The sequence below is a fragment of the Calidris pugnax genome, unplaced genomic scaffold, assembly GCF_001431845.1.
Source record: "Calidris pugnax isolate Ruff unplaced genomic scaffold, ASM143184v1 scaffold68, whole genome shotgun sequence".
In the NCBI taxonomy this organism is placed as follows: Eukaryota; Metazoa; Chordata; class Aves; order Charadriiformes; family Scolopacidae; genus Calidris; species Calidris pugnax.
In genome coordinates, this window is record NW_015090921.1 from 4,033,176 (window position 1) to 4,056,922 (window position 23,747).

Here is a 23,747-nt window from a genome sequence, read left to right on the forward strand (position 1 = left end):
TTTACATAAAATTATCTCACTCCATTTTATTTAAGATTTTCTTCTCCAGTTAGTAAAAGAAAGATGTGTCTCTCTTTATACATATGTACAAGTTCAGTTATAAAAATAGACAGCACATTCAAAGAGAAAAAAAGGCTTGGCATTTGTCTGATTCCCTCTAAATAACATATATACATGTGAATAGAAGGGGATGGGGGAAGTCTTCATGAGCTAATTAAACACCACCTCCCCCTCAATTATCCCCTGCGAATCTGTTTAAAAATCAATCTAACTAAGCTCAGTTCTGCTATTTTCAGGTGTGCAAATTAGAGGCAGAGCCAACAGGAAGCACTCGCTCCACACTGTAGGACGCCAGGCAAAGGATTTGGGGTTGGAAAAAAATTAAAATAATAATAATAAAAAAAGTCATTTTCCGCTGTCACAGCCCAGGCCTGCAACTCAACTTGCTTCTCTCTCAAAGGATGAAAGTGCCCCGGCAGAACAGCCTTTTCATTCAACGTGTCAGACAGAAGAACTGCCCCACACCTAAATCTCAGTGCAATGCAGACAATGCTTACAGCAAAGCGAGGGGGCTTCGGGGTGGGGTGAGGGGGGAAAGTTGTGCATCGAGAACAGGGAAGGAGCAACCAGAGAATGGGAACACAGATGGGCACTGGCAGCGCCGCCTTCTCTCGTCAGCCTCGTGGGACACAGCTGCTGGTACCGCACACCGCAGTGAACTCAACCAAGCCAGTACGTGGGACAGTCACAGAGATGGAGGGAAAACACACTGGAAGAACAGTCAATGGATGGCTGGGATACGAGACAATTTTTTTACCTAGGATTTGGCTGGAAGGGGGAATGGCACAGTTGCCTCTCTCTCAGGACTGTTGTTTTTTGTTGCTCCCCTCGCAGCCCTGCAAGCTGCAGAACCGCACTCTGCTCTGGCACAGTGAGAGGAGCAGCACCAAACTCTTCCTTCCTCTCAAGGTTTGTACAAATAGGGCCTTATTTTGTTTCTAAGCTCTTAGGAGTTCTGCACACCTTAAAAGTGAGAAGGTAATTCTCACACGGTGAGTGTTCACACTGCTGAGAACTCTGAAATACAAACCAAAGCACTGTGGGACAGAGGCAGTGCTGCTGCTCTCACTGGACATGCCAGCATTCTGCACCTGCTCCTGACAGATGCTGCTGAAAAGAATCCATTCCCTGGAAGCCACCTGAGACACCTTCCTTTGCCTTTCAAACCTTTAAAGAACCCAGAGGCCCACACTAGAAGAATCCAAGATTATTTGTTGGTTTTTTTTTTTTGATCACACAACATTTTCAGCTTAGCCCCCAACTACCACCGCGTGTACACCGACCAGCTGCCAGCACGGAAATGTCTTCTGACTCTACAGGATACTCCTGGGGTTCAGATAAATGATTTCGTAGGATAAAACTAACGCTGGGTTCCACCTCAAGCTACAGGAGAGAAAATACATCGGTGTGACTTCATGCACACACAGCTGCAGGATATTGCATGGAGTAGCTGGATGCTTTCTTGGTAATCTTTGTCAGGTGCGTCAACAAACCACAAGCTGACACTCTACCAGTCACCCCAGACTCCCTTCCCTCCTTCTCAAAGTATCTGCAAAGATAGTTTTTTTGGAATACACATAATCAAAGTGCTCGCATAATCCGCCCACTCCCATTGTGCTTTGATCTTTATTTTCACACACTTGCTGGACAGCAACAAGGCGTTCGTTCGTTTGCCTCCCACCAGTAGGCAGGGTGGCCTGCTCTGAAAGCCAACGCAGTTCAGACAAGCTCTGGGGGGTTCAAAATTACTACCGACCACCTGAGGCGTGGGCACCTTTGCTTTGCTTCCGAATTGGAGTTTCTGATATGAGACTGCTGGTCAGGTTTAAGCTTTTGGAGGTCCCACAGATACTGTTTCCTTTGCTCAAAGGGGAGCTCAAGGGAGAGGAGGCGCTTGAAGGTCCAAAATCTGCAAGTCCAGAAGGCCGAATAATCGCTGTTTGGAGAGGGCTACTTGCAGACATGCCTGGCAATGGAAAAGAGAATCAAATTCCAAGTGAGAATGTTATTCCACTTGTGGCTCTTCAACAGCAAACCATATACCAACCATCAGTCCTAAGACCACCCTGTATTCATGATTTATGAGAGTTTAATGAAGAGGGATTTCCTTAAGATATAAAACATCTTTCAGTAATACCCTGGGTACCTGCAGCTGGTGTAAAGCTGAAGCTCCATCACCATCAGTTTAGCTGATTTTGAGACCTGATGCTGTAAGCTTCAATGTGACAGCAATGCAGGAAAGTCACAGCTTACCCATGGGATAAACACCACTATCTGATTTCTCTGGACACCACAGTAAAAAACTTGATATAATTCAAAGGGGAGATGAAATTTCTGTAGGACCAGGCTCTCAAGGACACTGCCTATCCTCTCACACCATTACCACATCACACTGTGTGTTGCCTGGATCTCAGAATATAACGAACAAGCAATACCAATAATAAAACAGTTTTTAATCTATTTTTTTCAGGCTGCAAACAACAGTCTCCCAAACATATCGTGGTTGGTTCCACTCTGGCAGGCTGCTGCCTCCCGGTCCCCACGTACCTTTGGAGACGTTGTACCCGTAGGCTGCGTACGCCGCTGCGGAAGCCGCCGCTGCCCCTGCTTTGGCTCCTGCCATGGCAGCCGCGCTTCCCGCGATGGATTTCCGGCTCCTGCCTTTCCCGGTGCCACCTTTTGATCCACTGCCAGAACCTTTAGGACGACCCCGGCTTCGACCCGACTGGCCTCTCCCAGTGAGAGGTGTATCTTGCATTGAAACACCTTCGCAAAAAAAGAATGTTAAAATGGTAACTGCTACAGTATTTCCCACAAGAAGAAATTACACATACAGAACAGATGGGGTTAATGGAGAGGGAAGTTATCTCAAACTGCTTGTCCTTATTGTTATAAATCCAATCCCCAAATAGGTGGAGGATTCCGGGTTCTACTTCAGCATTTTCTTACTTGAAGACATGAAGATACGAAGTTTCTTCAATTTGCTACCTCTAAAGAAACTCCTCAAGAACTATGTCTCTACTTGCTTCAGTGAAGAAAACTATGACAGTTAAATACATTCGCCATTATTTAAAATTACAGCTGCTCCAATTACCCACTGGAAATGTAGAACTGAGTATTAGCCCAACAGCAGGGAAAAGCTTAGAGACTGGTAGTTCTGTGGCTGTCTGTAATTTGGTAATATGCACATAATGGAAGGGGAGCTCTCTAGAACAAAGGACAAAACTTTTCAAGTAACTAACACAGAAAAGAGGAAAGTGTGGTGAATAAGAGAGACTATAAACAGATTTCTTATCAAATCAGAATTAGTTCCTCAATGAAAAGGCAATTTTTTGCCCCAAATCCTGTTAACCATGCATATACTCTGGTTAAAATGCAGAAAACGCATCACCTAGCCATACAAAGTCAATGTTTAATAAGCATTAGTAGTAAGTAAAATAATAAGCAAAAGTACTGACCATTCATGGTATCTGAAACCGAGCCAGTAATGGAAGCAGGAGAGTTGGTTGCCCTTGACTGAGGTGCTGAAGAAGCTGGATCATCCACAATCACAAGCATATCACTGCTGCTCTCATCGGGAGGGATAGAGCCCATGTGTAACTCACTGCTGATGGATATCTAAACACGACAGAGAAGAAAGCCTTTAGCTTCTCGGCTTAGGAAAGGGAAGGGTACAAACATAAGAAGATCTCTGAAAGACACAGTCACAGGTAATTAACTGGTACTTTTTTTGTTCTCTCTCATTTTCTCTATGTGAGACTAGCAGCATGGTATGTAAGCACACCACACCCTCTATTTACATGCTGAGGAGCAGTGAAGACCTCCAGGAGCTACTTGATTTCAATTCACAGATGTTAAGGTAAGCAGGAGACTAATGGTCTCAGCAGAGATTTAAGAAAACTGCTGTTAAGCTGTGTATCTTCAATTACAAGAGAGAAAGCAATAGGATTCTTAACCTACTACTACTGCTAGTAAAAATCTTGGTCAATTGGGAACAATACAGCACAGGAACGTTAATTAACATGATATAGAACAAAATATATTTGCTGCCAAAGCCAGTTTGCTATTATTTACAAAAAGATGAAGGAAAATAAGATGTGTGACACTGAGAATTAAAGATTTTAATTCCAGAGGGAAAAAAACCACAGTAATTCATAAACAGAAGTAAGGAAGGAAGCAGATAGGGAGATGTGGATTAAACTAGCAAGGAGAACATCAAAGAGCTATTTGAGGGATACTTTGGTTCGGGAGCAGAAAGAGACTGTTCTTGCTATGGGAGGCAGCACACGGGTATAAATGTGAACATGACAAAAACAGGAAAAAGAGAGAAGAAAGTAGGAAGAAAGTAAGTGGGACTGCAGGCAGGAATGGAAAAATTTCAGGGGGTGAAAGGGAGAAGAGTCAGGACATGAACTCACTGTAAGAAAAGGGAGGCAGAGAGCAAATGAGGAGGGAAATAACGGAATGTCAAATAATATAAGGCAGCTTATTACCAGCTATTATGTTTCAATCATTTATTTTCATTTCCATGGTTTGCCTTTAAGACATCTCACTTCCCCACATACTTAAGTTCTACACTAGCTATAATAACAGAAAGCAAGAATCCTACAGGAGGTAAGGCCACAACTGAAACAGTATGTAGTTTGTAGCAGCAGAGTGTTACCTCGCTGAAAGGGCTGGGCATGGCAGAGTCTACACTAATGAAGGAGTCATCCCCATCAGCAGACAGGTTGGAGTTATCGGCTGAGGGAACAAACGGGATCACAAGGTTCATGCCTTCTTTCTTTCTCTTCCCATCCAATTCATCTTCCTTCTTCTTCTGAAATAAACAAAACAATACCAGGAATGAAAAAATGCAATAAAACAGAAGAAAGGGAATAAACAATCCAAAATCTCCACATCTAATGCAGCTCAAGGAATGCCATGCCCAGAACTACCCAAAACAAGTTTCTGAATGACACAGTAACAGATCCCCTAAAGGCTCCTTCTTCAGATTTAAGTAGCATTTGTTGGTTTTTTTTTTTCCTCCTAAAATAGCTGGAAAGATGGAGAATTACAGAATTACTTTAATTTCCACTACCTTTTGAAGTGAGCTTGAAATTCTTTACCATTACACAAAATTCCAATTAATTAATGCAAAGCCTCTTTGTCTCAAAAATTCAGAATTTTCATAAACTAGTTTTAATGATCTTTTTTAAACAAACTGACCTTCCCTAGTTCCACAGATGCCACACAGTTATATTGGTTTTATCTGTGTTTTGTGCTTCATTTACATTCCCTTTTTGTCCTTGCAGAACAAAATCTTGATTAAGTCACCATTTTATATGCCACAGATTGATCAATTGATCATTTTGGTTTTTCAAGCATGAGCCCACAAGCTGTTGTCTGTAGACTGCCAGTGATCTATGGTGTTGTCTGGGTATGCAGTACCTTCCTGACTTTTGAAGTTGCTAATGACATTAAAATTCAGATAACTATGCATTACGTATTTTTAATATCCCTCTTCTGTGTAAGGAAATGCCACAGGTTGATGTTCAATGATGAAGGGAAGAGGCTTTCCCTATTAGATTGCCTTTGCATCAAATGTTCCCACAACACGTAAAAGTGAGCCTGAAGCTTTTCTGGCTCTACCACTGACACAGGCAACCTCTTTGCATTCAAGTACCTTTTCAGCATATTTTTCCCTTTTACGTTTACGTTCCTTCACACGATTTGTTTCTTCTTGCTGTCGTTTCTCTTCTTGACGCTGACGCACTGTCAGAAAAGAAATACCAAGTTGTCACCATTGGAAAGGTATTTCATTATCCTTTTGTGAATCTTACAAGAAATTCTAGTTCTAACAGAACTGCAAAGAAGAATTGGCTGTATTAAAACTAAAACATTGAAAACACTACGTATTCAAACTATTTGCATTCAAATTACTAAAGTCTTACAGTGAAATTCTTCTTTCAAGCAACATAAAAGCGTATACCTCAAATATAGCTTCAAAAGAATGATGAAATACAGCATTTTTACTAAAACTTTTCTTGTCATGACCTACATAATTCTTGTCAAAGCTTTGTCACTCGGGAACAATGCAATGATTCTGAATGAGTGCCAATAAAAACTTTATCACATCATCAGGTCTCTCACACAACTTCATCTCAGCTCAGCAGCGATATGAAACCAGCTTGTACTAACAAGAGTTGGCAATACAAAAAGAGCCAGGAAACAGAAGTTGTTACCAGCAATACATGTGTTTGTAGAGATAAAAACACAGATTTCATAAACTAATGAAGTGGAAGATGGGGAAAATGCTGCAACATGGATTTCACATACATTTCTTTTCTAGCTCCTCATCATCCAGCAGAAGGCTGACCACCTCTTTTGGCTTCAGGGTGTCAGGTTTGAAATTGCCACCTGAGATGACCATTCGTTGGATCTAGAAGGAATAAAACAAAGAGAGAAAAAAAAGAAAAATTACTCAAAGCAGCCATGAACTCACTACCCTTCACTGAAAGCCAGCCAGAAAACAGATGCCAGCGCATCTACATAAGTCAGAACTGACTTCTCTATCACACCAAAGTTAGTAGCAAAATTTCAGGGAGGATTTTATTAAGAATATAATTAAGGATATAAAATAAGAGAAACAACTAAGCTAGAAGGCAGGAAACTGCCAGTCCTTGTGCAAAGCTGCACATCTATAGCACCATATAATAAACAACAAATGATAACAGTATTAATATACTGCTGAACAAAAAGAAAACAATACAGCAGTATTCCTGTCAGTTCAATTTCTCAAGTAACCTGCACAGAGAATCACACAGATCATGTTCTTAGAGGGCATGACATTTCTAGTTTCTTTGACTGAAAACTAAATCTCCATATTGAGTCAGTGTCTCAGTTTAAGCAAGCCACTCAAACTCTATGACTGCAACTATATTTAAAAACAAACCAACAAACAAACAAAAAAGATTGGAATTTAGGAAAAGAGAACAAGCTTCAGCATAAGCCAATATGCCTATGTCGATCATTTGGATCACCAGCAAAAAGGCTATACTCTATTTTTTAAGTTGATTATCGAGTGACTCTAGTGCAGTATCCCAGAATGTGAATGCATTCAGCTGGAGATGCTTCTGTTGCTGCAGCACTATGATGAGCATCTAATTAATACAAAAGCTAAAAGAAACCCCAAGTACACAAATACAAGTGAATGTTTTGTACAGTATACCTACTGCTACAAAAGAAAGTGAACCTGCTTAATATTTTCCTACCCAATAAAGCATCACAAGGTTTATAAAGTTTCTAATACACTTAACTGCTTGAAGCTGCAGGACACTGAGCTTTTCTGGCAACCCTCATACTTCAAATAATTTTCACTTGATTACCTTCCAAATTTCTTTCAAAAAAAAACCCCCAACCCTCCAGCTGTGGCATAACAGTATAACGTGGGAGGAATCAGTAGCCCTGACACAGCAAAGACAGAAGTTCCAGTCTAAAAGAAGTAGTTCCATTGCATCATAAGAAATAGTTTTCATGAAGTCATGGTGTAAATAATTAGCTTCTTCATAGTTCATATAATGCAGCTGTAACGCTGCTGTGTTAGGGACACAGATTTTTTTTTAATTTAAACAAAGACATTCCCTTTTGTCTCTCTTCTGTCTCCCTGCAGATACGTTTTCTGTTTCTTTACTCATTTTGATATGTGTTTTCTGATACTGTGTCTTGTTCCAGATGATTTTTTTATTCCTACCTCACTCTTTTCCTTAGCCCTTTGTAGGATGCGCTCCTCAATGGTGCCTTTACATATCAATCTGTACACGGTGACTTGTTTTGTTTGCCCCAGCCTGTGTGCCCGGTCCATGGCTTGCTGATCTACTGTTGGGTTCCAGTCACTGTCATAGAAAATTACCTGTGAAAGAACACCAGAACAGGAAGGATTAAATAAAACCATACATTTAGAGCACTTAGTGATTAAAGAAGCAAAAATCCAATATATTGATAAAAATAAAAGTTCTGCTACACACCCCACAGAATCACCGCCCCACTGCAGGCTGTAGCAACTTAGCTTTGCCCAGTCCTAGTGCATTTCAGATTAAATCAAATAACTGGTGCTGGGAATGTTTCAGCTTTCATCCTGTATCTTCTTCAACAAATTTGCTTTGGAGCTACAAAATCCCTAAATTTGCCACATTAAATCACCGCCATGTAATTAGTTATGGGCAAACCACATCATGAACCCATTTCTACCTTAAGAAGAAAAAGCCCATCAAATCAGAATGTCACATGAAAAGTAATACTTTTTTTTTCTTTCAAACCTAAATAATGTTTAATCTAGTTTAACATTTCTATTTCTTTTACTACAAAAACCTGAAATGCCATATTACATTTATATTGCTCTATCATTCCAACAGCACTTTATGCACGGTAAGCATACAAAACAAAAACATTTAAAAACCCCTTTAGACAGCAAAGTAAAATATTCAGAAAGTTACAAAACCATAGAACTAAAAATGCTTGTGTAAGGACCTTGCAGGTGCATACCTGTGCTTCAATCTGTTTCATCTGTTGAAACAACTTCAATTAAGAGAACTTTTAAACCCTGAAAATCCTATAGATAAAACTCGCTTTCCTCCCATTTCTTGTGACAGCACGATAGGGTATTTTTAAAAAAGAATTATGTAACATTTTTGATTCAGAGGTCGTTGGTTTTGTGTGGCTGAGTGACTACAGTGTGTCTTGGGGTCAAATCTGCATGCACACAAGGTATTGGGTTAGAAGCACAAGAATAGCTGTTATTGAAGAGAGAAATGGTTGATGTATGTCAGTATTCCTCCCCTAATGATTACCACCAGCTGCTCCAGAGAGAAAACCCTTGTAATTCACCTAAATAACTACACATTTACACCCTGGGTGAGCAGGGGACAAGAAATGTATCCTTCCTGACTACCTGATATTCATCCACAAACGACTTTGTACTTTTAGAGGCACCGCTTCCTTCTTCTGTGCCCAGAAAATAAAAGGCTAACTGATCCCTGTTCTACAGATTCCTTTGCTGCTGAACCTTAACAACAGTGGTACGTCAAACAGCATTCACTGTATGAAAGTGCTATTTGCACCTGTAGACCCCAACAGTCATCCAACTCCTTTCTAGACTCTGGTACTGAAGTATGTGGGGAGAAGAAAAGTTATTTCCAGCTGTGTACCATGTGTCCAATATTCTACAACTTTATCATCAAGATAGTACTATATTATAAACATGAGCAAAGTAAACAAGGTTATGCAATTTCATGACGTGAACAGCAGTACTAAAAAAAACCGAAATTGATCGGCATGGCTAAAAGAGTGCCAACGTTCACACAGAAAGACCATTTTTCCCACCTAAATCATGAGGCTGGAAGGCAAGAGATGAGCACCTTGGGGAAAAACGGTGGTTGGAGGCATATGAGTCAGGAAAAGCAAATAAATATTTATACTGAAAACTATACATCAGTAAGCTGATTTTTTATTCTGTATTACTTTACCAAACTTTACCTACCGTATCTGCAGCTGTAAGGTTAATGCCCAAGCCTCCAGCTCTTGTGCTTAACAGGAACACAAAGATATCATTCCTGTAGAGGAAAAAGATTAAAACTCCCTTATTTTGTGCATGATGTACAAGAAATAACAACAGAAGTAAATTTTTTCACCCATATAAAGTGACCAGGGCTATTTCTATTACTTGAACACTTTGGAACATTTTGTGCAGTTCATGGTCAAGAAAAAAAAGCACATATGAATGAGTGAGAGAAGTTAATCTACAGATCAGGACTGTTGGAACACACAAACATTCAGTTTGCAATAGCAGCTTAATAATCGCTATCAAAACAAACCAGGCTTGTTTATCTTGCCCACATTGGAAATTAAGATTTCGTATGCACAAAGAACAATTTATTGTTTCACAGAACTGATCGATGTTAAAGAAAATCTTGCCTTAACAATGGTCAATTCATAAAGAAAGAAAAATAAATGTTGAAACTGCAGAGATCCAAGTTTTGTTCTAAATTTTGTGCTTTGAACAGAACAAAAAACTCCAGGAGGGTGGGGAGGGTTGAAGGGGGAGAGGAAGAGTCATCTTAATATAAAAGCAAGCTGGCAAATATAGAGGTACATTAGAAAAGGACAAGGGTCCACTGGCACAAACAGAAGTCCTTCAGGCTAAGAACTTCTCGATCCTACTCCTAATTGTGTCACTGATTCAAACTAAAAGTTCTAATCTCCTTTGACCACTTATCTGTAAAATGAGGATAAACTGATTCATCTCAAGACAGTCACATAACAATTCAGTTGCGATTGACCGTAAAATGTTTCCAGGATGACTACACAGGCTGTACTCATGATCAGATACTGCACACAAGCAAGTCTCATTCATTTCTTCTTTAATGGCTTTAGGCTGGAGGGAAGCAGATTTAGATTGGAGATGAGGAGAAAGTTCTTCACTGTGAGGGTGGTGGAGCACTGGAACAGGTTGCCCAGGGAGGTGGTTGAGGCCCCATCCCTGGAGATATTCAAGGTGTCCCTGCTGACTGTGGGGAGGTCGGACTAGATGACCTTTGGAGGTCCCTTCCAGCCTGGACAATTCTATGATCCTATTCTATGATTCTATGAAACACACTGTCAACAACTGATGTCTATTATTACTGCACACGTGCTGTCCTTCCCACCTTGGAGCAGTTTTAGTTTGCAGTAACTGTATTACATTTACATTCCTTGGGATTCCTCAGACAGCATGAACACCGATGACAAACAAGTTGCCTTTGGTGAACGTGCCCCTCCAGACAGAAGGAAGGCCCTACCAGAACATGGATCGTCATTCCACAACACACTTCAGGAAAGCCATGTCTGAACACCTCCCCGGGAGATTCATAAACCATAGTACAGTTATACCAACCCCAAGGGTGAGACTTGCTGACACCAGATTTAGTGATGCTGGCTGCTAAGAGAGAGATGAGGCGTCCCAACACCTGACTTGGAATAATCCTCTAAGCCTAATAATCCTGTATGTAATTAAGGAAGGTGGGGCACACGAGATAACTCCCTGTAACAGTGCACTAAGCCCTTGCTGAGGAGTCAGATAAACATCGTTGAGATTCAGTGGCCGTTCTAACTCTGCACAGACAGAAGACAAAGGAGACAGGTCTGTACACAGGATGGCCAAGTACAGAAAACTCAAGTGGTAACAGCAAAATCAGGATTTCTGCTAAGGTTGAGAACCTCCCTAGTGCCACTGGGGGGTCAGCAGTAACTAAAGCATTATCACCATATGGATCTGCAAACAGGTTGATGCAAACAAAGCAGAGAGTACCAGTAAGGGCTCCAAAGAGGTTGACATACTGTACTTTGACAGTGACAGAGCAAGGCCCTCTGCTTAAAAAAGACACTCTGCAATGCCACATCCTTTTGGCCCCATGCTGTGTGTACACCAGTGCATGTAAAATTAGTAACACACCAGAAACTCTTGCTGAATGAGTAGCACGGGACATTTCCTTCTTGACTATCTATGTGTAGGCAGTCTGTCCTTGAAAGTCCACTCATCAAATCTAAAGGGTCTTTCTTGCCCTTCCTGGAGGAAGTGTGGGTGTATTGCACGCTATTACGCATATACTAATACAACTCAACAAATGTAAAAAACCTACGGGTTTTGTTATCCGTATCCTTGAAGGTCAAGTAGAACCTATTTTCTCAGGATTCAAACTTCAAGACATTCACAAGTACCTGGCAAGGCTGTATCATAAAAAACAGACTCTCAAAGAACTCATTCTGGTCTAAGGTAAGATTTTCCCCCTTATCTCTAAGGTAAGAAATTACCAGCAAAGAACAGAAATAATTCTGAAAATTATGAATTAACAGTCACGAAAAAAAAGCACCAAGAACTCTAAAATTAGAAAGGTTTCTGGCAGTCCAAAATCTAAGAGTACAAAAACCCATCCCTGAGCTACAGAGAGCTGGGAAGAACTGAAGCTGAGCTGTCAATCTCTTTATAAACTTTCTCTTGCAGGTACAAAGCTAAAGGAGTCAGCAGGTGCCTGTTTGGGATGTAGGCAACCCTGGCCAGGAAATCTTTTCACTCCTGTCACAATAGTGGGACGTGCGTATAGACAGTAACCTGAACATCCAGCTGTGAAATGCTGCTGGAAGTGCCATATGGGAAGGAAAGAAAGTGGACAGTGCCACAGACCACAGGAACAAATTATCGTTCCATAGCCATATATTTGCAGCACCCTGCTAGGATATCCTGCAGGATAGTTTAGTCTCAGTCAGGCTTTTTTCCCTGGAAATATTTCTCATCAGTAAATCATGTATAAAAGGAACTCAACTAACATTTTAATAGGAATTCTTGTTTAGACTGGCTGACCCGTATCTCAAAGGGATTTCCTGCCAAAATCATTATTTTTCTTCAGTTGTTCTGTTCGTTAATAAAACCAAATTATCTTCATTAATAAAAATAAATTTCTTCACTTCTTTTGGTTAAAGAACATTACAGGAAGAAGTGTCAGGACTCCAGGAGGACATCATAACCTGCAAGGAACATGCTTCTGACACATGGAAACAGGGAGAAGGTACTGCATGGTTCTCTCATTTACTTCAGGTATTTGGCATTCATTGTTTTCAAGTTTTATTTCTCTCAGGAGTTCACCAGAAGACTCATCATTGCAACACAGTCCTTTGGGTTTTTAAGCCTCGTGAAGCAGTGGCCTGAAAGGCTTCCTCTCCTATCTTCAGCTAGGATACCTTGGGGCCACTAACAAAGGACTATTTTCTAGTCCAGAATGCTGCTTTCACCCCACAATAAACTTTCCTTTTTCCTCTGAAAAAGGAAAGTGATTTTACAAACTCACCTCAACATCCAGGAAGGGTAACCTTATTGTGAACTACCATACCAAAGTGACATCCTACCAAGCTATATCTCATAGTTAAAAGTAAAGTTAATAACCATAAATTCAATCATTATAAATAAAGCACCTTAGTGGAGACAAAGTTATAATAAAATATATTAACTTATTATAAGATGATTACATACTCTTCTTTCCTGATGTACTCATAAAAATCACAGGAATCCATTTTGTTTTATGAAATGAAAAGAGTTAGCATATCTTAGTATCTAATAAAATCCCCGTTTTATCTCTTGTATATTAGTTTAATGTTGAACATAAACATGCTGAAACAGTTTGTTTTGCAGAAAACTAGGTCACTTTGGAAATCTTGCATGTGCTAGAGGCTTTGAATCTCATCTTCACAGTGTCAATTATCAGAGCATATAATAACCAAGGAACATTTGCTGCCTTTCTACTGAGCTTCTTTATAAGCAATAGCATATTTGGAACAGTAAGAAACACAGTAGGTGGGTACACTGAAATTACTTCCATGACTGCTTCACGGATGGTAAGTTCCTAAATACAACTGGTTTCAATATCAACACCAGTGACTCCTGGTCAGGAAACCACCTAGAAACTGTTTCCGATAAATGAGGTCCGTTTGATATCAGGAAAGATAATTTAAGTGCAAATTCAATTTTCTTCCATTACATCTTATACCAACTCCCTAGGTACACACGATTTAGCACAAAAACACCTTGTAAAATGCATTATTACCTGTTCTGAAAATCTGCTACCATGTCCCTTCGTTCAGAAATCTTTGAAGAACCATCCAATCTCATGTAGGTATGTTTCCTATAAACCATGTACTCCTGCAAAGAACACACAGGAAAAAAATGTATTTGGTCTTGAAACTGTTCAGTCCTGATTCTTCCAGAAAAAAAAAACAAACTAACAATAAAAGCAGAATTGCTACTTAAAAAAAATTATTAAAAAATCCCTAAATGTTATCAACAAATATCCTATAAGCAATCTTATATAAGCAATACTACAAAATAATACAAATTCAGAAATTAAAGCTACTCAAAACCTTACATCAGTTTTTGCATTTTGTATAAGAGCTAAATGACGGTGTCAGTTCAGAGTTGGGGATGCATTTGCTGCACTGCAGACCATGTTACGATACGTGCCCTTTTCCTATAAATAAACAGGTAAATAAAATCACTAAAATACCATTTTTGCTTTCACAAAGTCTAAATTTTTACTAAATCCTGAGCTTTCACTGTATAAGGAAATCCTAATAAACCAAGCGTTATCTGCTCGCCTTCAATTTCAAACCATCTGAGTAGTGGTTTGAAGGACGCGGTACGGCACACTAATGTCTGTCCACCCTTTCTCTCACTAGTGAAGAGCTTGTGAATCTCACTGCGCACAAGAACACTTTGAACATCACGTTGGTGTGTCAGCCCACAGCTCAGGCCAAGCAGCAGAACTGAAACCACAGCCTGGAGCACAAATCAAATGGCATCAACCAGGAGCGCTGCAGGCACAGGCTTTTTCCAGTGAGAGACATTTCTCATGCTCTAAGGTACTCGGCATTTTCTGGTACCTGTGCGACTATCAATAAAATCTAAATTACATAGAAAGCTCTTCAGGTTATACAGATATCCATAGAGTTTCTCTGGAAAAGATACCCTCTGATATTTTAACAATGTGATCCTTGGCTGACAAGATGCAACTCCTACTGGTTGCATTCATTACGTTTAACCCTACTGGTGTGTGTGTCTTTTTGAGATGCTGTGACTGCAAACGAAGACAAAAAGGAAACAGATGGTGCTTTAGCAGCAAGAAGAACTATTGGATTCATCTTGCTCCAAGCTGCAGCGTTCAGCAGATACAGAACTGATGTGCTGTGAGAAGACAAGACAGTGCTTGCACCCTAATGAACCTTCTGACAGTACCATGCTCAGTTCTCCTTTTCACCTATCCTTCAGGGCTCCTCCTCCTTCTTTGTTCTGCTTCACTACTGCAGAAAAGGTGAAAGAGCTGCCATACTATAAGGAACCTGGGAAAAAGACTGCTGTACTGGAAAGAAGCATCAATGTATGGCAGATGAAAGAGAAAATTAGGTAAATAAATAAAATAAACAGTGTGGAAATAGCTGAAGTCACACTTGGTCCACCTCTAAAATAGAGCTCCTGGCTAGTATGATTTCTGGAGTACAACAATGTAAGTTTAAAGCAGAGAACAGCAACTTCGCCACACAGACACTCAAGCCCTAATTTACTACAGATTTATTCCATTTTTATGACAAGCTTCTGTGGCCAAATAGAACTAGAGAGACACAGTTGTCAATTAGGCACTACACAACCTTTTCTCCAGATCTGATTGATTCTATTATCACAAGGGCCTTTTCCTTCCATTTCTTCATTACTGTCTTTGTCTGCCTTTACGATGATTCAACCTTTCAACATCTTGATTTAGTCTTCCCTCATCTCACTATTAACCATTTCTTCATTACTGTCTTCTAAACAAACTTCAGCACAAATAGAAAACAACTTCTTTCATTCCATCAGGTGCATTTACCCTTATCCCAGACCTCAGACACTTCCACTAAGGCACAAATTACAAAAAGAATAAGCTATTCTTTACCTGTGATATTGTCAATCATGGGTTTCCCTCGCACCCCCACCCCACAAACTAGCTCAGCACATTAGCCTTCAGCTGCTCATCTATTCAACACTCCACTTAACAGGTTCTGGTTGCCTCCATCCACCTTCCTTTGATCAAGAAGGCTACTTCACGGTAGTGTGAGAGTGCTCATGCGAAAAATCCTTTTTTGCTAACTGTTTTTATCCAGTATTTTTCCAAATATTAACTGTACACTTTCAATTCAGAAAAAAAAAAAGAAAAAGATGGGGTTTATAACTTTGTAAACAGTGTGTTTTGTGCTCTCTACCCTGCATAGATTAGGTTAGCAAGATGTCGCAGCAGTTACACCAACACAGTCAAAATACTGTTAAAAGAAATAGGACATCTTACGTTCTTTCGTATTCAAGTAGGCAGGAGATGTATTTTGGTATCTCAGGTCAGCGAAAAAAAAAAAATAATCTACTGCTACACAGCTTTTGCACATATTTTCTTACAAACTGAGTCCTTGCTTGATCTCCAGCTTGCTTAACTCCAGCTTCTGTTACATGGGTGGGGAGAAGGAAAAACAGAGGACTTGGTAGGTGGCTTATTTGGGTAATAAAACCCAGTAAGTGGAGCTGAGCATTTAAGAGGTGGAATAGCAAAATGGCATGCCCCCAAGCCTTTAGCATGGAATGCTAACAGAAAAGACAGAAGCATTAAATACTCAGCTTTATGAGCTTCATGGTGTAATGCAGGGTGTCAACAAACCTGCACCATGTCCAACATTTGCCAAAAAAGAGGCATAGGAAGCAATGCTGGGCGAACAGCCAAAACACAGAATTGCAACCATGCAAGTTCTGTTTTTCCTCACAGCAGCAAAAACAAAATTCAGCCTGTGATTTGTTATTGAACTATTAACTGCTGACCTTAAAATGCACTCCTGCTCATACAAGACTCATGACTTAGGCAGCTACTGATTCGGGTTTCTTATTTTTTATCTTCATTTTATATGGAGAAGACAGTATTCCATATCAAACATGGCCTGAGGAAGCCCATGTACACCTAGGACTAATGGTTGAAGGATCTGGATGCTTTAGCAGTACTGAAATTATACTGCCAAATGCAAGTGTTTTCCCACCTACTATTTATTCATAATCAGAAAACTTTACCAGGATTGCTTCTTTGAAACTAACATACATTAACTCCTACTTTCTTACTCAGAATTAGGTAGTCGTAGAAGTTACCATTACTAATCCTTCACTGATAAGGCAGAGAGACACTGTGATACAGAATATTCCTTTTTTTCAGATCCAGCCAAAACCTTAAGATTTGTTGTCTTCAACAGAAGCCCAGAAAAATAAAAGTATTTCTTTCTAAGCATTAGGAAATGAAATTAACAGTTGTCCTGCTAACATCTCTTTAGACTAGCTCTCTGGTGGCATGGTTGCTAATCAAATACTGTTTTGTTGGGGGTTTTTTCTTCTGAGGCAGGCAGACTGTATTTAAATAACATGTAATTACTTAATTCCTAATTTCTTTTCATATATGCCAGAGAACATCTTTTTATTTATGTCCACCAAACTTCTGCACAGGAATAAGATGACAGAGGGAAACAGTAAAGATCTGTGAAATTACAAGCAACATAAACAATGTAAAATTAATCACTGTTCTGCCTCTTCCTTCCAATAAAAAGACATATGGGCATCAAATGAATACAGAAGGAAGCAGTTCAAAACCAGCAGAAGAGGACAATTAAGCCATGCAACCCCTTGCCACAGGGCAGCGCAAACGATAAAAATTTACAGACTCAAGATACAACTGAACAATTTCTTGGAAGAAGAATCCATTTAGGCTGAGTGAATACACAGAAGGCGTATCTGGTTCAGAAAGCCCTTGAGCTGCAAACTGCTGGTCACGGAGAGACTAATTGTGAAGTATCACTATTCTTGTACATTTTCCCCATACCATCTGCTGTTGTACACTGGTGGAATAGAAACACTAGGCTGGACCTTAGGCATAAGCCTTAGTCCTCAGCACAGGGAGGACCTGTTGTAAAGGGTCCAGAGGAGGCCATGAAGATGATCAGAGGGCTGGAGCACCTCTCTTATGAAGACAGGCTGAGAGACCTGGGGTTGTTCAGCCTGGAGAAGAGAAGGCTCTGGGGAAACCTTATAGAAGCCTTCCAGTACCTAAAGGGGGCTACAGGAGAGATGGGGAGGGACTGAGCGATAGGAATTTTAAACTGAAAGAGGGGAGATTTAGATTAGATATTAGGAAGAAATTATTTCCTGTGAGGGTGGTGAGACACTGGAACAGGTTGCCCAGAGAAGCTGTGGGTGCCCCATCCCTGGAGGTGTTCAGGCTGGATGGGGCTTTGAGCAACCTGGTCTGGTGGGAGGTGTCCCTGCCCAGGGCAGAGGGGTTGAATCTCAACAATCTTTAGGGTCCCTTCTAACTCTGACCATTCTATGATTATAAGATTCTATGATTCTATAACTTTGTATGGCAGCTCTTATATTCTCATATCAGTGCATTTACTAGGCATCCTTCCGTATAATTTTACATTAGGTTTGCTGCATCCAAATTACAGTATTTTCTCCAAAACACCATTGCTAAATCTGCATCTTCAGAATTTGTCTTCTGTAGGCTATAGCTCTCCTACCTCAAGTAAGTCAATCATCCGTGTCATCTGGGAGTAGATGAGAACTCTGTGTCCTTGAGATTTCAGCCGTGTCAACAGAAGATCAAGAGCATGAAGTTTTCCACTGTCAGTGATCAGACTCTCTTTGTCTAAAAAGAAATGGAAGAAAAGCAGGTAACTAATAAAGCCAAAACAGCTACATGGAACAAGTTAACTTCTAAGTTTTCCTAGCACTTCACTGCATTGTAGTTCCTAAAGTAACAAGTTGTGATGGAAGGAACTGCAACATCCCTGACACTTACAATCACACTGCTAACAATAACTTTTGGTTGCTGGACAGGAGCATATGAATATACCCACTTGGCAAAATCTCATCACAGATTGATCTCCTCATGAGTATGGACTCAATCCTATTTTGGACAGTTGTTTCCCTCATCTAAGGATTCATTCTGACCAGATCAACAACCACAACACACCTTGATAGATGAAGTTTTCCTCCAAACGTTAAAATGCTGTCCTTTGGACGTTTGCTGGTACCTGCTGCTGAGCTTTAGACTTACCCTCCACGGATCTAGTTTCAAAATCAAACTCCTCACCAACAGTGAGGAACAGTTTTCTAGGTCACTGTAAAATAACAGCCCCTTCACAGCATTGCCCTAAACTTTTTTTTTTGCTTTTTCTTCCCTGCGCTCCGCTTTTTGGGTTGGGTTTTTTTGGTGTTGTTTTAAGAAATGTTTCCAGATTGCAATCTTTTAAGTCACTTCAGATTTTATACTTCATGTCCTCTCTATTTCAGCATTGCTATGAAGTATTTTTCAGGAAGGAGATCTTCCTGTTTGTACATTCTGTACATAAACTTCGGTAAACAATACATGACTGTTGAAAGAGGATGAAGAGAAATTTTCTTCCAAAAAAATTATCTGTTGGAAAGGCCACTGATGATTCTTTATTCTTTGGGATGTCTGAATTTAGGTTTACAGCCAAAACGGAAAGTTGACAACTGCAGATGGTGCAGGCTAGTACAGAACCCAAATATTTTCAACATGTCTAGCAGGTAACATTTCTGCACACTTCACATTGCACAGAATGAATTAACTCATGGCCTGAAAAAAACTCCAGTTTTCTGTAAGGCAGCTAACTGTCTTGCACAACACCCCTCTTTCAAAAATGTCCTTCAGCTTAAATATAAATAATGGACTTGATGCTGGAACTAGTGGGATCTACATTAGGACATCAGAAGATGCAGTCAACAACTCTGCCTTCTGAAATTCAAAAAATAGCGAGTTGTCAATATTGCTTATTAATTGGTTTATTTGCATTATCAGCCAGTGCTGTGAGTGCTCTCTCCTTTGGTAACTTTAGAGTGGTGCTCCTGCAATTCACAAGATAAGAAACCAAGGCAAGAGAGCTCTGCTCTTTCTTGCTTGTCTGCCTATCTAGTCACTGCTTTACCCCAGTTTGCTCTCCCTTCTGATGGTGATCTTGTTGCTTTGCCAGGAACAAGGACCACATTGTTGCTTGAACCATTAGCAACTACCTGGGGCAATCCCTCAACTAGAGAGCTAAGCCAAGGAAATACTGCAAGGAAAACTCAAGACCACAGCACAGGATGGCATTTGTTCTAAGTGCAACATAACATATAATGATACATTCACCTCTAGAACAGAACTTGATTACACACAAATAGTTAATAGTTTCATGCATTCTAAGGAAAACTAATTGAATTTAGGCAATTAAGTAAAAATGAAAATGACTTACGGTTATCTGGTTTTAAAATACATCTATGCGAGTCAAAAACTCTGCACAGTAGGAATGTTTACTCTTTATTAAAAAATGTTATTCTTTCTTTTAAATCCATACAACCATGACATTCTGCTTTTACTCTAATTGGTCAGCTTGCTATTTCAGACTGAATTAAATTGAGTGAAGCAACATGGAAAGTCTAGATATACATAACAAACTAATATGATTATTAACCAAAAGCCATCTGACTGGAAGGAAACTGAGAGAACAAACAGGGTCTGTTCAAAAGTCAGTCTCAGCTGGCTCAGATTAACATATTAGAAAGTTTCCAAAAGCAAAATGCTACTGATTTTCTCACACAGGCATGAATAGGTAGAATTAAGTTTTGGTGACTGGAAATGATGCATGTCCTTTGCTGTTGGCTACTTACATCTCCATTGTGTAAGTTACTATTTTTAAATAGCAATAAAATGTAAATTACAAGTAAAGAACTTATTTGCAGATGGTGTTACAGTCTGAAAAGTTAGCAACTTGCTAACAGTTCATCATTTGTCCAATATCTCAGCATCAGAGCAGACTGCACTGGAGAGAAAGTTTTGGGTTTTGGTTTTTTGTTGCCTTTATTTTTTTTTTTTTTTGGAAAGCAGAACAGAACTAACAAAAGAAGATTTATCACCTCTAGAAGAAAAAAAACATTTCACTTTAACATGGCATCTTTAAGCCTGCTATCTTGATACCACTGTGTTTTCCAAGACCAAATATTTTTGCATGCAAAAAGTCTGCCACCTAGTGATTCAAAGGACATGCTCTGCAAAGTGGTAACAGAAAACGTTCTTCTTTATTGATGCCATCTTCAGAAAACACAGCTTTTTCTAAAAAAAAGTATCTTCCACCTCTAGTTTCTCTCACTTCTATTTCTCATTCCCTTTTTCCTTGGGGAAGAAGGCTCCTTCTTCAAATCAGATTTTCAAAATTAAAAATGGAAAATGTAGAACTGCAAGTTATCAGTGAAAACTTCCAATGTCAATATCTTCTGATAAATTTTTTTAAGTTTTTTTTTGTTTTGTTTTGTTTGTTTGTTTTTTAATAGCATCAAAGAAACTTTTAACATTATAAGCTAGTCAGGTGACAGAGACCCTGGACTGCATATCAAAGAACTCTCCCCAAGATGCAATTTTTGGGTTCTTTAGCACTGTATGAAACGAAGAAGAAAACAGAACCAGACCAAAAAGAAAGTGACCGTAAAATCATATTATATGGCTTTCAGTCTGAAAAAAAGTTCCTTGCCTCCAGCCATGCGGGGTATGGACATAAATTATCTACAAGGGATACAGTGGGATCCTATGGCCTGGGAAGAAGAGTTACAAATGGTTATGACTCAAAATAACCCCAGTCAGGAGCTCCGGCAGATGACTGTAGCTGAGCTCACCACTCTCTGGAGAATGAGAAAAAGTGCCTCTGGACATGCAAAAAGCAGAGGAAAGAGAGATAAAGTCTGGGTTCCAGTTGACACCCCTGGTTCCCCTCCCGACAGTCTGCACGGCACAATGGGGTCAGTGAGGAGCTAGTTGGCTCTCACAGTAAACAGCCAGTGAGGCCGGTGCTTTTTATCGATGCTAAAAGGACTCAGACACTTCCTGCCATTTAATCCAGGACCATTTTTCTTTCAAAGAACAGGAAAAGCCTCAAGAGATTCCCACAGTGATCGCAGCTGAGCCTGCTGCCAGGGTACTGGGAATGACGAATCTGGGAGAGGATAGATCAGGGTTAGAAGAGAGAGGTATCCCCTTTTCTTCTTGTCCCCTATTTACCACAAACCTTCACACCTACCGGTCCACTGGACTCTTGCTAGACCTCAGCCCTGTACATGCTTCTTCAGCACTTTCTGCAAAGCACTATGCCTGCTCCTGCACCTATAATCACAGTTGTCCACTTGTGGTACGTGACCTCTCCTCTTCAAAGAAGTTTAGGTTTGAATGCTACCTTACAACTAATTAAAATACAGCTGTACAAAACTACTTCTTAAAAAAAATTACTTTTAGCTTCAAGACCTCCTAAATTAAGCCAGCTTCACATAAGACACTCATCCCAAACACCTTCTCAAGCTCTCAAGCAAATTCTTTGTTGTGCTTTGACAACAATTTGCCAAACCTTGCACCTATTCACGCACTCCTGTAAGGTTCTTGAACCCCATCGTTACTCCTCTACAAATTTTTGCTGATGAGTCAGCTTAAGTCATTGGCTTAAAACAGAAGTCTTTTCAAGAGAATGCAGGCCCCTCTCTATTCCACATTGGCTACTTTTCTTCATTTCTCTATCTATGCCTTCTACTTGAATTCCCTTCACTATTTCCCTCCTTTCTGCTACAGCAATTCATTTTGTTTTCAAAAAAATGATACACAATTCAATGAATTCCTGAAGAAACTATAAAATCATCAAGTATCATTGAACATTAATCTAGTGCAAGCTCCTGAAAAATAGTTTCTCTGTTCCATAAGTAAACATGCATGTGCTTCATATGACTCCAAGTACTTATGAGGTACGTTCTTAAACTGGACTGTAGCAAGCAAAAGGCCGTTTTCCTTTTACTGTACTAACTTCCCCTGCCAAACATCCTTGACCCAAAAGGGTCTGGGAATAACTTAGCATCTGGCAGTGTAAGCTGTTTTTCCTCTTGGCTATCTCTCAGATCTCTAGTACTTTCTGCAGAACTCTGCTCTCTCCTCAAGACCATCTTCCAACAGCTAGACTGCGCCTGGCCCCCAAAAGCCACAGCAGTATCGGCAATGAAATTCTAGCAAATCTTGGATTATGTTAGTCTAATTCTAGGAAAAAATGAAGCACATTTATTTTACTAGTACACTGGTACCTTTTTCCCACTTTACCAGGAAATATGAATAAGTCTTCTTTATTCCAACTGAAACTCACTCAGCAAATCCCTCGTGCCTTGTTTTCCAGGCCAATTTCCTCTAAACTTGGTTCCCAAACCTGTGCTTCTCATAGTAGACCGCTACACGTAAAGTTTATCCTTTCACTAGGAAAACCAACAAAAGATCTCTTACGTCAATACAAAGGTCTTCCAACACACTAAGAGGCCATGTATGACTGCTACTTGTCCTGGAATCTTTACATCTCCAACCTCAAAATAGTATCTGTTTGTGAGAGTAAACTGTGCTTTAGTAAGCAGATCCATCTTTTTACAGTCATTTGGAGGGCAGACGTCCTAAAAGAGGTTTGTAAGCATTAGAAAAGTTTGTATTAGACTTGTTTGGCATCCATCAACAGCTTTACTCCAGAGAGAGGATGAGAAATCAAAGTATTTTAAGATACCAGGGTTAACTTTCCCTCAGGAGGAAGAACCACTAATCACCCCTGCTCCCTCAAAAACCAAGCATAATTATTAGTGAAGAGTAGATGTCCTTATTTATCTCATCGTTCCATGACAACCTCCAAACTTACCTGGTATCCTGATAAAAGACCAGCCGTTCTGAGGCCTGATCCCTAACAGCCCTCCTGGATACTCTGGGAAGAACTGGGAGCATTGCTTCAGCCACTCAGCTGCCAGCTCGGGGGCTCCATGGAGCACACACTGCTTTGCTTGGAGACTTCCTCCTTCCCTTAGTGCCCTGCGCTCGTATTCTGCGCTTCGGTCATTGCAGTAGAACTCCAGCGGCACAGCTGTTACCTACAAGTAAAATATTTAATCATCAATGCTCTCGTTCAGACTTCCCCTCATTCCCAAATCCACAGTTCAGCTACCTTCAAATTTTATAAGTCAAATCATTACTGACACGCGCTGATTGAGAACAATCTTAAGACTTGGTTTAAAATAAGCA

The 23,747-nt window shown here is 40.1% G+C and overlaps 1 protein-coding gene across 1 annotated transcript in view; it reads right to left on the reverse strand.

Annotated features, from left to right (window-relative positions):
- LOC106892824 (DNA helicase INO80-like) overlaps window positions 1-23,747 on the reverse strand; it is a 37,749-nt gene continuing 14,002 nt past the window's right edge. The window contains exons 4-14 of the mRNA XM_014950350.1: window positions 23,371-23,596; window positions 18,190-18,317; window positions 13,671-13,765; window positions 9,578-9,650; window positions 7,793-7,951; window positions 6,379-6,481; window positions 5,726-5,814; window positions 4,724-4,879; window positions 3,519-3,678; window positions 2,608-2,826; window positions 1-2,026 (exon numbers count right to left, since the gene is read on the reverse strand). Of these exons, the coding sequence (XP_014805836.1) occupies window positions 1,809-2,026; window positions 2,608-2,826; window positions 3,519-3,678; window positions 4,724-4,879; window positions 5,726-5,814; window positions 6,379-6,481; window positions 7,793-7,951; window positions 9,578-9,650; window positions 13,671-13,765; window positions 18,190-18,317; window positions 23,371-23,596 (1,626 nt within the window). The 3' untranslated portion in view covers window positions 1-1,808. The remainder of the gene's footprint in view (window positions 2,027-2,607; window positions 2,827-3,518; window positions 3,679-4,723; window positions 4,880-5,725; window positions 5,815-6,378; window positions 6,482-7,792; window positions 7,952-9,577; window positions 9,651-13,670; window positions 13,766-18,189; window positions 18,318-23,370; window positions 23,597-23,747) is intronic.